The following is a 13,966-nucleotide window of genomic DNA, read 5'->3' on the forward strand; positions in this document are numbered from 1 at the left end:
AACCACAGACTGAATTGTTCCAGTTTGTATGATTGGTAATGTCCGTCAGTCTGTCCACCTGTCATTCATCTGCTTACCTGTCTGTCTTTATTTCTTTGTATCCCTGAGCTATAAAAGGGATAACCTTTAAACTGCAGATGAAAATCAATATTTCTTTTTATTCATGGGTTCTGAAACAGTTACCTTTCTAACTGTAGATAAAAGAAAATGCATTTTGCTTTTTTTTTCTGGTCCATTAAAGGGTTACATCTTTAAATGCAGTTGGAAGCCATTGCTTCATTCATCTTGTTTCTGGCCTGTGAAAGGGTGTGTGTAAAGGCTGTGAAATGGAAACCGGTCTGAAAACAGCTGAAAACATTTATTTCCTTTTTCTTTCTTTCTCTCTTTCTTTCCTTCTTGTGAAAGTGTTACCTTTCTAACTGCAGCCCATAGCCAAGCCTTTTCCCAACCTCACACACATGGCTACAGCTGTTTTTGGCTCTTAGTAGACGTACAGTGGACTTACCCTCTTGTTTTGTGGGTTCAAAGCTGGACCGTGGAAGCGTGGAGGGCAGTGCACTAACAATCCTCACCTTCTCACTGCTGTTCATCCGCTTATATTTGTTTTCAGCCCTGCTAACAAACTGATAGAAAAGAAATTAACAACACATCATATTGTGGTATTTTGGGTATTAAGAACTTGAGACAAGTGGACTCAAGATTAAAAAAATACACTTACTAAGTGACTGAATTTGTCAGTTTTTAAGAAAAAAAAGTAAATTTGATATAATTCAGCATCTAAAAATTTGCCAGGTGATTGTGTTGGTCTCTTACTAAATATCTATATATCTGTGTGTCTGTCTGCTTTACACAAAAGAACTACTTAACTGCTGATTTAAATTATTTTTTTTTCTATAATTTGTTTGAATGTTCCGGTTGATTTTGCACTCTCTCTCACCGCACTAAGTATCATAGTTTGCTTGCGGTACTGACTTACTTGCGTGAATCTGAGTGGCATGCAGTGGGTCTTGGGGAGCGGGGCGGGGCCCTCCTCAGTCACACACCAGCCTCGTGGGCATATCTTACATCCGCTTAGCTAGCGAACGAGAGAACTACTTAATGGATTTAGATCGAGTCTTTTTCTAGAATTTGCTTGAACATTCCAGTTGATTTTGTGACTTCTCTCATCGTGGTAAGAATCATAGTTTTCTTGCAGGAGCGATATAAAAACACTAATCCAAGACAGACGCTGCGGGCTGAGGGGAGGGGGAAGCATGATGTCAGGAGTGGGGAGCCGGGCAGGGTCCTCCTCACTGTCCTTTTTCACTAATACGCAGGCAGAGCCGCGGGGCACAGCTAGTATTGTTGTGGCAGGTGGCTGGGTGTGGTCACCAATCGTGGTGTGATGGATAAAACGGTGTCCGCCTGTATGTGTCCAGGCCGCTATACTTCACATTGTATAAAACCTTGGTATGGTACATTTTCTCCAGGGATAGATTGTTGTTCTATATGATGGTGCCGGTCCTCAGTTTTTCCCAATGTAGAGCTCTGATGTTTCTCATTTCTAATGTCCCCTTTTTCCCTTGTCTACGGCCTACTTGTCACAACTGCACTGATACTGATACTCACTGTGTGATACTGTCTATCACCTGTAAGCATTCTTTGGGATTTTATTTGAATAATAAGTTTCAGTAGGCAGTGTTGTCTTATGGTTGAAGTGTTGGCCTGTAAAGATCAAGTTGCAGGTTTAATCCTATTACTGTCTGAATGTAAGACACAGATGGAGTCATTTAACATCACTTCTGTAAGGCACCTCATGATGGAGTTTACTTACAGAGTACTATGTAAGATGAACTTCAAGAACACAGGGTGTCCTATTGGCTAAGATATTGGACTGTAAAGCTGAAGGCTGTCGGTTTCTTCCTCACCACTAGCTAGTTCAGTCCCCACCAATGACTCACCTTTGTAAAATACATAACTAATTGTACTAATTGCATGTGATTTGTAATTTATGTTGAATACAATTTTCAAGTAAGTTAATACAAATAAAACTCGACTACTGATGCTCAGATAATGGCTACATTATCGTTGTGACTAGTAATATATGTCACCAAATGTTTTAGTGTATAGTTGCATATCATATATGCACATACAGCACACCACATACAATACGAGGGGCGTTCAAATATAAACATGAACTTATGAGCTATGCTTTATTTATTGAATACAATGAAATGACTTACACACTATTTTTCTATGTTGTCTCCTGCCACTGCAATACACTCGTTCCAGTGCTCAGAAAGCTTCTTAATCCCCGAAGAGTAGAAGTCTTTTGACTGCATGTTGACCCATTCTTGCACAGCGTCAATAACCTCCTCATTCTTCCATCCTAAAAATTCCTTAAGTGGACCGAAGAGCTGATAGTCCCTCTCTGAATGACTTGCACCAATCATACACTGTAGACTGAGACAGACACTCATCCCCAAACTGATTTTTAAGTCTCAAATAAATTTGAGATGGAATGACTCCTTCATTTGTCAAAAACGGAATAATAATGCGCTGCGCAACACTACTGTGTACCTCCTGCTCTGATATGTTGATTACAACTGACAAGAAGGGGGGAAAAAGCAGCTAGCAATACTAACGACAAGTTCATATATGGATGTGTTTGTCCAATGAGTCAGGTCTACCTTGCACTGTTTATAAGAACAGAGCATGAAAATTCCTGTTTATAATTGAACACCCCTCGTACGTTACATGGATGACTGTCCCATCCAATTCAATGACATGGTTATATACAGTAACTGAGTGCGAGTCACCTAATCTGTAAACACTCCAAATGTCGAAACAGTGAAATGATTATACCAATGTCATCTGACAAGATACTCATGTTGAATAAAAATAACATTTAAGACAATTATTACCTGCAACAGCTGCCCAATGAAGAAACTTGCTCTGGACAGACGTGGGCTGGATTTTGGGTCTGCCTGAGGAGCTGGTTCTTCTGGTTGTAGTGTGTTCTTCAATCAGATAGAAAAGGTGAGATATGAGCTGTGTATACATGAAACTATTTTCTTTTCTTCATATAAAAGCAGGAATAAGGAAAGGAGGAGTTTAAAGGTTAAGAATATGCCTTCTAGTCCCTTCAAGTACTTATCACAAGCATTAGATACAGAAGATTGACCGAGCTCTTTTTCTTAATGTTGAATCTTCATACAATTAGCACTCAGTATAGTTTAACAGATTCAAGGCATGAACAGCCCAAATTGAAAGAGTGTCATTCAGTTTAAAAATGTTTCCATTACTTCTTCAGGTAAAATGACTCATTCATCTGGTTAGTGTCCTGGTCAGCTAAAATCAATAGTTAAGAGTTTAGGAGGAGTAGCAGCAGGCATAGTGCAAATCTGTTACTCTATGTATTTTTTTTTGGATAATAATTTTGTAAGGATTCACTGTGACTCACTGTGCCATCCATTTGAATGTTTCCTGGCACCCTGACTTTTAATCAGCATTTGAATCAGCATTTGAATTAGCTTTGCGCCTTTGATGCCGCATTCAAATATATGCGGCAGCTTCTTCTTTTCATTTCTCTGATTTGTATTGCTTTCTGCCATTATTTTAGACCACAACAATAGATTCATCCTCTTGAGTTTCAGAGCTTAAATACGTAAGAATATGAATACTGACTAGGATCTTGACTGAAAAATTATCCATTAAAATGTATCTGTTCAGAGGCAGAAATTCCAGTTGAGACTACTCTTATCCAAGAAACTCATCTCAGGAGCAAAAGGTCACAACAATTTTCCAGCCATGTTGAGCATTTGATCCACTTTTCAGTGACAACTTTACCCTCACAGAATCAGCGTTCAGTTTATATTTTCACAATAGGTGTCCCAGGCCACGGTCAGTGTGAAGGTTTGCGTGTTCTCCTCGGTAGATTGCTGAACCTACAGAGTGAGTCCCGATGTTTTCAGGAAATGCTGGTTAAGACCCTGGGTGCAGTTCTGTTTGGACAGCTTCCATCCCCAACCAGCCAATGGAATAAAGGGATTATTAAAATGGATTGAATGTTTCAAATTATTATAAATATTATACTTTGGGGGTGAGGGATTACATTATTAAACTTATATATATATAAATCTTGGCTTAAACCTTCCACATTATTGTGATTAACAAGGATACTTATATAACCAAATAAAAAAATGTAGCTATGTACTTGCATATTATGTCATTGCTACACCCCCCATATACTTTATTTTATTTAGTGTAGCTAAGGAATGGATTATAATCTAAAAGTTGTCCATTCAATGTGCATGACTGACACAATCTTAGCAAGAAAAATAGGGTCCCTGAGCTTCAGTCCCAACCATTCATCCATCTTTGAACCTGTGTAATCTCTATGTAGGGTCCCAGGGTTAGAGCCTAAGTTAGGAGCAAGGCAGGAGCCAATACTGAATGGCTTGCCAACCCACTGCAAGGCGCAAACACCCACACTCACTCTGCGGGGCCATTTCAGAGTCCCCCACTAATCTAACCTCCATGTGTTTCCAATGTGGTAAGAAAACTGGTGACAGACACAGAGATAAGTCAGTGACTGGGGTCGGTGGAATTCAAATTGTGATAATACAGATGCTTAGTCATATGTTTAATTGATCCACATTAATAACGTCTTGTTAGGAGTCAACCAGAATGCAGCCATAGTTCAATTCATTATATAGGATCCTTCTGAACAGGCACTCTGTGCTTGCTGACATTTTTGCTAAATGATCAAATGAGAAGCTCCGGATTGTAATCATTGCCAAAGAGCTAAAGGTATTGCAGTAAATCACATAAAACCCACTTGCTTTCACACGTGAGATGCTCTACCAACGTTTTACAAATTGCATGTTTGTGTGCTGCAGTCTGCTGCTCTTGGTGGTTGTGCAATCTATTTATTTTTATTATATTGTATTTGTATTTTAGTTGAGCAGAATGAATATCTTCTTGCCTGGGTTTTCAGACAAGTGACAGAGTATCCGACAAGAGCTTTGCTTTATATGCCATGAAGGAAGGAGACATGCATTTACAAATGTCATGATGACTTACTCGGAGCCCGCGTAGTGTGCTGTATTGATTGTCCGATTCATCTCTGCTCCCTCTGTACATTAACTTTTGGATTTTCACCAGAAGCAATTGCTGCGCCCTGAACAAAAGAGGACAAGTTAAACAGAAGGCGAAATCATTCACTCTGACTGCTTTGAAGGATTGCTCACACACTCTCTACATTGCCCAAATCGCTACGCACCGTGTCTTACTGTGGCAGTGAAATGTGACCAGCAAAACTGGAAGACGAAGTTGCAGCAGTGAAATGTAGTTGTTACTTTACAGGTGGATGATTAGGCAGAAGAGCTGCATTTTAAAGAAGCCTGATCTACACTTCTAATTAAGTGGTCTCGCTCACCACTTTATATAAAACACACATCTCTATAAAACTAAGGGCTTCAGAGGGTGCTATGTATGAGAAAGTCCTTAAATAAAATAATCATCACAGCTACTGGAGTACTCAGTCTGTTCAAGACTGCTGCTGTTTTTGCTGCAGCAGCAGGTAGGTAAGCGGTTACCAGATTTAAAGGCCGTCTGAATGTCCCTGATTCATAAGCACTTTAAACATGGAAACCAAAGCAAACAGACAACTGCAGATATTTTCAAAAGACACTGGGCTGACTAAAGTCTTTAGCAACTTCAGAATAATGCTATTGTATTAGCAAATCGATGTAGCCCCCCATGACCATGTACTGTAATAAGCCAGTCAGGAAAAAAAAGGAATTGATCTGTGAATTTTCAGGCTTTTAAGGCTCTATTCACATTCAGACGCACACACGCAGAGGTCTGCGTGACAGCCATCAGGACTTCTCACTGGGCTTTTATTTTCATGATTCTGAACAGTTAAACTAGTTCAAACTTGAGAAAAAGATAACATTTTTTAACATATTTAATTCCCTTGTTCTGTAAAATGATATATAACTATGACTCATTATGTTGGAATTAGTTTTTATCTGGAGTGATGACATGTACTTATATGCTAAGAAAACCCAGCCTGCAAGCTAAATGTTAACATGGCACCCAGGAAACATAAGAAACAGCATCCATTTACCTGCTGTAGCTGGGGATCAGCCCTTTTTCCAGGTCTTTATCGTTGAATGGATCCACTCGGGCACACAGCCATTCACATTTTCCTTGGTACATGGTGTCAAGAATGTGCACAATCTCATCGCACTTCAGGTTTAGAGAGCTGCTGTCCAAATGGCCAGAGATGTTGAGGTTTAAGCGCACATAGAAGGAGTCTCCAGATGTCGTTGTGCCATCTGCCAAGTCTCTTAAGAGTTTTCTGTAACCTGAAAAAGTAGAACAAAGTTGAAGTTCGTCTAAAAAATGTAAATAGTATAGAGGCACCAAAAATTAAAAGTGAAAGAAATGTAATGTTTGAAATTAATGGACACACATTCTGCAGTGGGCGGCACTGTGGCGCAGTGGTAGTGCTGCTGCCTCGCAGTTAGGAGACCTGAGTTTGCATGTTCTCCCCGTGTCTGCGTGGGTTTCCTCCCACAGTCCAAAGACAAGCAGGTTAGCTGCATCCTGAAATTGTCCCTAGTGTGTGCTTGGTGTGTGTGTGTGTGTGCCCTGCAGTGGACTGGCACCCTGCCTTGTGCCCTGTGTTGACTGGGATTGGCTCCAGCAGACCCCCGTGACCCTGTGTTTGGATATAGTAGGTGGGAAAATGACTGAATGACTGATTGACTGACTGGTGCAGTCAAAGCTTCTGAAAAAATACTGACAGTACAGTTTGCCAGGCATTGCCCCCAAAAATGCGAAAGCCACTCCAAAATGAAAGATGGCTTAGGGCAGTGGTTATAAACAAAGCCTTCATAGTGTGTCATGTTTTACTTGATACCACTGTTGGCAAAAAAAAAAAAAATCAAATAAATAAAACTAAAATATTACAGTATAATAAATCAGTGATTAGGAAGTACACTGATGGGACTGTGGGTAGCATGTCAGTATAGATTCTGCAGTTCTCTTCATGCAAATGTTATTTTTTGGGGTTTCCAGGTACCTTGTTTTTTTTTCTAAATTTCAAATAACCAGAGGTTTAGGCTGATTTTGGACTGTATACCAGGGGTCTCCACCTCCGGTCCTGGAGGGCCACAGAATTTGCAGATTTTCATTCTAACCTTTTTCTTAATTAGTGACCTGTTTTTGCTGCTAATTAACTTCTTTTGAATTAATTTTAATTGACTTGCTCTTGAAGACCGCATAATTGTTTCTTTTTCCTTAATTAGCAGCCAAACAATAATGAGATACAAAATGAACCAAAAAATGACCAGCAAACTTTGTCGATCATACTATATCTGAAAAGAAAGAAAGATGAACGTCTCAGAAATGTTGACTTGCTCAGATCCCCAAAACATTTGAGCAGTGTTCTTAGAAAACAGAAAATCAACAATTTCGGAAATGTAAGCTATTGCACAATGAGAGCAGCAACAAGCCATGGGGTTTAAAGAACGGGTTTAATTAACGACAAAAATAGGCACCTAATTAAGCAACTGGTTGGAGTTTGAGGCCCTGACTTAGCTGGTCTTCTGCTGGCTCACTCACTTCACCTTTCATTTCTGTTTGGATGCCATTTAAGAAAAGAAATGAAGCAATTCAGAAGAACGATGAAGAAACTCAGGGGAACAATAGAGGAATTAAAATTAAATCCAAAAGAAGTTAATTAGCAATAAAAACAGGTCACTAATTAAGACAAGGGTTACAATGAAAACCTGTTGCCACTGTAGCCCTCCAGGACTGCAGTTGGCGTGCCCTATTCTGTACTGTCCTGGAACAAATGAATATGCATCCTGTCTGGGGTTGGTTCCTGGCTAACCCTACCCCTATCCCTAAGCCTAAGCATAACCCACAACCAATAACTGCCCTAAACAGTGACACAGAACAGGTTGATAGATATAATCAGTGTTCTAACTGTGTAGCTTCTCTTTCATTTTAATATTTGTTACATCTTGAGTGGAATCTCTTTGAGTGAGCACATCCAAAGGAACAGTGACTGGAAAAAGTAGTTAAGACACAACAAGCTGAGTCTTTGACTGAGGTGGATGTACAGATCATGCTTGTTGTGTTCAGTCAATCTTCTAGGACTGGCCATTCATCCAGAAGTCAGTAATAAGGATGTAGATGGAATGCCATATTGCCTCTCTATACATTTTCTTAAGTAGCAGACCGACAATGGGTACGGAAAGTATTCAGACCCCCTTAAACCTGGGACCAGCTGTCAGCCTGATGTCTATCTGTATGGAGTTTGCACATTCTTGTGACGTTTGTCTGGATTTGTCTCTGGGTACTCTGGTTTCCTATCACATTTTCAATTTATGAGGCTATTAGTTTAATTGGCTACTCTGAAATGAACCATTGTGCCAGAGTGTGCCCTGGAATGGGCTGGTTGATTCCCTCCATACACCTGATGCTTTTTTTTGTGAGACTTTATAGACCTTATAGACTAAGGGGGTTCATACAATTAATGTAAAATATGTCTTGGCATGATCTGTACTGTAAAAATGTGCTGTGTTTAATGAACTGACCTTTAAAGTATATGGTGGCCAGATCATTGAACACTGTTCAGATGCCAAGTGACCATATGCTAGGCACTGACCCTGCCAGGGTTTATAATGCAGAAATAATGGAAATAGTAAATGATATACTTGTGATACATACAGTGGGTATGGAAAGTTTTCAGACCCCCTTCAATTTTTCACTCTTTGTTATATTGCAGCCATTTGCTAAAATCATTTAAATTAGTTTTTTCCCCATTAATGTACACACAGCACCCCATATTGACAGAAAAAAAAAAGAATTTTTGAAATTGTTGCAGATTTATTAAAAAAGAAAACTGAAATATCACATGGTCCTAACTATTCAGACCCTTTGCTCAGTATTTAGTAGAAGCACCCTTTTGAGCTAATACAGCCATGCAACACATACCGCTTAGAATTAAGGCCAAAAAGTTCTTTCTTGGTCTCATCAGACCAGAGAATCTTATTTCTCACCATCTCAGAGTCCTTCAGGTGTCTTTTAGCAAACTCCATGTGTCTTGCCTCTCCTCAGTGTGTGGAGACAACCAGGCACTGCTCATCACTTGTCCAATACAGTCCCCACAGTGAAGCATGGCGGTGGCAGCGTCATGCTGTGGGGGTGTTTTTCAGCTGCAGGGACAGGACGACTGGTTGCAATCGAGGGAAAGATGAATGCGGCCAAGTACAGGGATATCCTGGACAAAAACCTTCTCCAGACTGCTAAGGACCTCAGACTGGGCCAAAGGTTTACCTTCCAACAAGACAATGACCCTAAGCACACAGCTAAAATAACGAAGGAGTGGCTTCACAACAACTCTGTGACTGTTCTTGAATGGCCCAGCCAGAGCCCTGACTTAAACCCAATTGAGCATCTCTGGAGAGACCTAAAAATGGCTGTCCACCAACGTTTACCATCCAACCTGACAGAACTGGAGAGGATCTGCAAGGAGGAATGGCAGAGGATCCCCAAATCCAGGTGTGAAAAACTTGTTGCATCTTTCCCAAGAAGCCTCATGGCTGTATTAGCTCAAAAGGGTGCTTCTACTAAATACTGAGCAAAGGGTCTGAATACTTAGGACCATGTAATATTTCAGTTTTTCTTTTTTAATAAATCTGCAACAATTTCAAAAATTCTTTTTTTGTCTGTCAATATGGGGTGCTGTGTGTACATTAATGAGGAAATAAATTAATTTAAATGATTTTAGAAAATGGCTGCAATATAACAAAGAGTGAAAAATTGAAGGGGGTCTGAAAACTTTCCGTACCCACTGTATATATCACAAGTACATCATTTACTATTTCCATTATTTTTGCATTATAAACCCTGGCAGGGTCAGTGCCTAGCATATGGTCACTTGGCATCTGAACAGTGTTCAATGATCTGGCCACCATATACTTTAAAGGTCAGTTCATTAAACACAGCACATTTTTACAGTACAAATCATGCCAAGACATATTTTACATTAATTGTATGAACCCCCTTAGTCTATAAGGTCTATAAAAAAGCATCAGGTGTATGGAGGGAATCAACCAGCCCATTCCAGGGCACACTCTGGCACAATGGTTCATTTCAGAGTAGCCAATTAAACTAATAGCCTCATAAATTGAAAATGTGATAGGAAACCAGAGTACCCAGAGACAAATCCAGACAAACGTCACAAGAATGTGCAAACTCCATACAGATAGACATCAGGCTGACAGCTTGTCCCAGGTTGTTGAATGTGTACTAACCATTGTGCCACCATGCTACCCCTTCTTGAAACAGTGAGACAAACAATCCAAAGAAATTAATTCATAAAATGTGTTTTCATAGTGAACCACACTTTATGCTGCTTAACAGGTATAGTACTCATTTCTTTATTTCTGCAGTTTGATTTGTGGCACATTACAAAGTGACTCGTACTGAAGAGGTGCTGGTAGTATGAGCATTAAGATATTCATCATCATCATTTTCATTCTGCTTTTTCTGATGATGATCATATTGGACTCACTTTAAGGCACTCAGAGTTGAGTAAATAAAGTGTGCATTTCAAAAGACCAGTAACCCACCTGACACCCACTAAGCTGGCTTCCCTTCTAGTTTCTAGTGCAGGCTTACCATCACAGTTTGATTTATAGTGGAGTGTGACTGGTCCAGTACACCTCTGCAGTGTCCAATGTGCCTCTTCCTTTGTGCTGTTGTCCAGAAGAATCTGCTGGACTTCTCCCTTGATGTGACCTTCAAGCTGCATGTGAAACACAATGTACAATGTGTCAAACAGAAGGTTATGCCATGCTTGCAAACAGACTGCCCCTCCATTTTAGCGACAGAGTTCACATGCACCGCTGAAACCTGCTTCTTGTTTTTAACATAGCAAATTAGGAAAAAATATGCTAGGACACCCTTGGAAATAACCAAATACCCTAAGCTTCCCTCATAACTCTCTAAGGTTCTCATACTCCAGAGTGGTAAACATTTAAGACCAAAAGCTTTGACTCTGCCACCCTTGTCTTACTGGCACTGAGTCTCCTCACCATTAGGATGTGAATGCCTTCTTTCAGACCTGCTCTGTCGGCACTCGAGCCAGGCTGAACAGAAGAAATGAATATGCCGCTGTCATTCCCTCCCACTAAAGTGACTTCTGACAGCAGGTTGTCTCCAAGCAGCGTGACCTCCTGGACTGGTCTCATCGTGTTGCTGAAGCGACTGAATGAAGTCACTGAAGGACGGAATGGTCTGGAAGAAAAAAAGTAGTTATGAATTAGACTATTTTTCCTGAGGTATGTGTATGTTTTATGTTAGTTTGAATGAAAGAGGTGGTCTTCACGGGAGGAGTTCTCACATAAATATAGAAGTAAACTAACATGACTCCAAGCACAAACAGTTTACTGTGATTTTTGTCCTTTTGAGAGACAACCGCGCCCTGGGGTTAGGGTTAGAGAAAAGACTGGGTTCCCATAGGCTCTGTCCACAATGCTGCTGGTCCTATGGGTGCCCAGAAAGCACAGGCTATCAACATCAATTTGTTTGGGGCTTTTTAATGACTCAGTTTCCCTCATGTTTTAAGCCTGTTGGAAAATGTGTTTGGAGTAGTTTTATCCCATTTTTTTCACCTTTTTTTCTCTCTCCCTATTCTGTCCATGCAAGTTAAACTTCAGATTAACCTTAGGGTTGGGATTACCTAGATTCGGGTTGGCTTTAGGTTCAGAGACCCTATTCTCAGTTGTTTTTGGTGTATGTTGGTTAAGGTTAGGATTTAGGGTTAGGGTGGGGGTTGAAAGTTTGCTGCAGAAGAAGTGTAGCACTGCTGTAGTGCGCACAGCTGGTCTTCTTATAAAATGACTGAATCTCATAAAATTGTGTTTTTTATTAGAATATGATATATGCTATTTTACAATGTACAGTGGAACCTTGGGTGACCCGAAGTAATTTCCCCCATACGACTGTTTGTAAATACAATTAATCCATTCCAGACCATACAAACTGCATGTAAATATATTTTCTTTAAAGATTTTTAAGCACAAAAATAGATAATTATACCATAGAATGCACAGTGTATTAGTAAACTAAATGTAAAAACATTGAATAACACTGAAACAAACACACAGGCTCCCTGCTCAGCTGCACGCGAGCCTGCGCTCGCTCGCTCGCTCTCTCTGTCTCTCTCTCTCTCTCGCTCTTGCGCTCTCTCTCTCGTGCGATCTCTTGTGTGCTCGCTCGCTCTCTCTCTCTCTCTGCTCGCTCTCTCTCTCTCTCTCTCTCGCTCGCTCTCTCTCTCTCCTGCACCGGCTTTCTTCTTATGCTTCCTGCCTTCTCCTGCAACCTCCCGTTCTTTACTGTTCTCTTCTTTTTCCCTTTAGCCAACTCGCGCTTTTATTTATGAAGAGGCGTGGTAGTCATGGCAATCAGCAGCTCCTGGGAACAATTATGGATGCGGACCGCTTTTTACCTGTGCACTTAGGTGAGAAATGCCCACATCATGAACTCCTCAGGAACCGCTTCGGCCAAACATCACCACGCCCCCTCACTAAGCCACGAGTGTGGTGAATATTTATTAAAATTGGCCTTTTTGATGGAAGCTGTGGACCCGCTATACCACAGGAGGAAGCTGGGTTGAGAGGAGGTTACAGTTTTGAGGGACTGATGCACTGAGAACAATGTACGGTACAAGGAGAGACTGAACACGTGCAGAAATCATTGGCGCATATGAACTGGAAGGGAGTCGAAACAGAGCACAAAGAGTTCACAGCGAATGCACAGGGAGAGACTGAACATGTGCGGAAATCATTGGCGCGTACAAACCAGAAGGGAAACTGGCTTGTTCGTCAACCGAGTGTGTGGTCCTGAACAGATGCAAAAGTTTGCCGAACTTTTTGGTCGTAATTCGATTTGTACGTGTTCAGAGAAGTTCATGAACCCAAGTTCCACTGTATATGTAATATCAAGATATAGATCAAAGCTTGACAGCTTTCTTGGCTTGAAAAATAGATGTATTATGGATCGTTTTAAGTTTTTATTTTCTGGGGTGTTCCATGCTCCATAGGTTACATTATAAAACACCAGACCTGACTATGTCTTTTTTTTTCATTTATAGAAAATATTTAACTTTACAACACAATTTCACATGGCAAATGCATATATATATATCACACATTTGTAAAGAAATAACTTGTACTTGAAAAATTCCAAACTTATCCTTTAAGTGGCTACAGAGGGAAACATAGTAAATCAGAAGTGTGGACTGAAGTGAAAGCCTTGGGAAATAATGTCCTGGAGTCTAGTCATTGCAGAAATTATCAACATCATGTCAAAATATAACTGGTGTCTTGACCAGAGCTGGATGCTGCCATTTACCTGAAACTGGAGAGAGAGGTTTCGATCCCACCACAACTAAACTGGATAAAATTGGTTTGATGTTGGACAGACATCAACATGTAACAAAGAGAAGACAGGAGTGGTTGTGGCACTCAGCTTTGTGTCCTACAAATGGTCATACAGCTCCAGGTAAACACCTCTGCTGTCTTGATAACCCATTTGCTTCCTCTTATATATTCTAATATGCTGATTTCACTGGGCTCAGAAAGCAGTACTATTTAATATGAATCCACACCTCTCTAGAAATCAGAAAGTGTTAGTTCTTGTCTCCATAAGCTCTTCAAGTCAGGCAAAGGCTTTCTGAGTGCAAAAGAGGTTTTCTCGCTAAGGAGGTCCTTCAGATTAAGTGTTCACAAGATGCCGAGGGCTGTGAAGGCTTACTGAAAAACAACTCGTTTGACTCAGGAGCTATAAGTCATAAGCCGCGAAAAGAGGCTTAAAAGTTTATTATTCAAGCCAGCACCGGACACAGCTTTTTAACTAGGAAAGAAGGCCAACGTTCAATAAATTTCATATCACTGTTTCC

General features: G+C 40.5%; 1 protein-coding gene across 2 annotated transcripts in view; it reads right to left on the reverse strand.

Moving 5' to 3' along the window:
• card11 (caspase recruitment domain family, member 11) overlaps positions 1–13,966 on the reverse strand; it is a 216,037-nt gene that overhangs the window by 10,996 nt on the left and 191,075 nt on the right. For both annotated transcript variants that reach the window (XM_039774937.1, XM_039774936.1), the window contains exons 15-20: positions 11,100–11,301; positions 10,684–10,810; positions 6,113–6,353; positions 5,065–5,161; positions 2,904–2,999; positions 506–623 (exon numbers count right to left, since the gene is read on the reverse strand). In XM_039774937.1, the coding sequence (XP_039630871.1) occupies positions 506–623; positions 2,904–2,999; positions 5,065–5,161; positions 6,113–6,353; positions 10,684–10,810; positions 11,100–11,301 (881 nt within the window). The remainder of the gene's footprint in view (positions 1–505; positions 624–2,903; positions 3,000–5,064; positions 5,162–6,112; positions 6,354–10,683; positions 10,811–11,099; positions 11,302–13,966) is intronic.

Source organism: Polypterus senegalus, chromosome 13 (genome assembly GCF_016835505.1).
Source record: "Polypterus senegalus isolate Bchr_013 chromosome 13, ASM1683550v1, whole genome shotgun sequence".
Lineage (NCBI taxonomy): Eukaryota > Metazoa > Chordata > Cladistia > Polypteriformes > Polypteridae > Polypterus > Polypterus senegalus.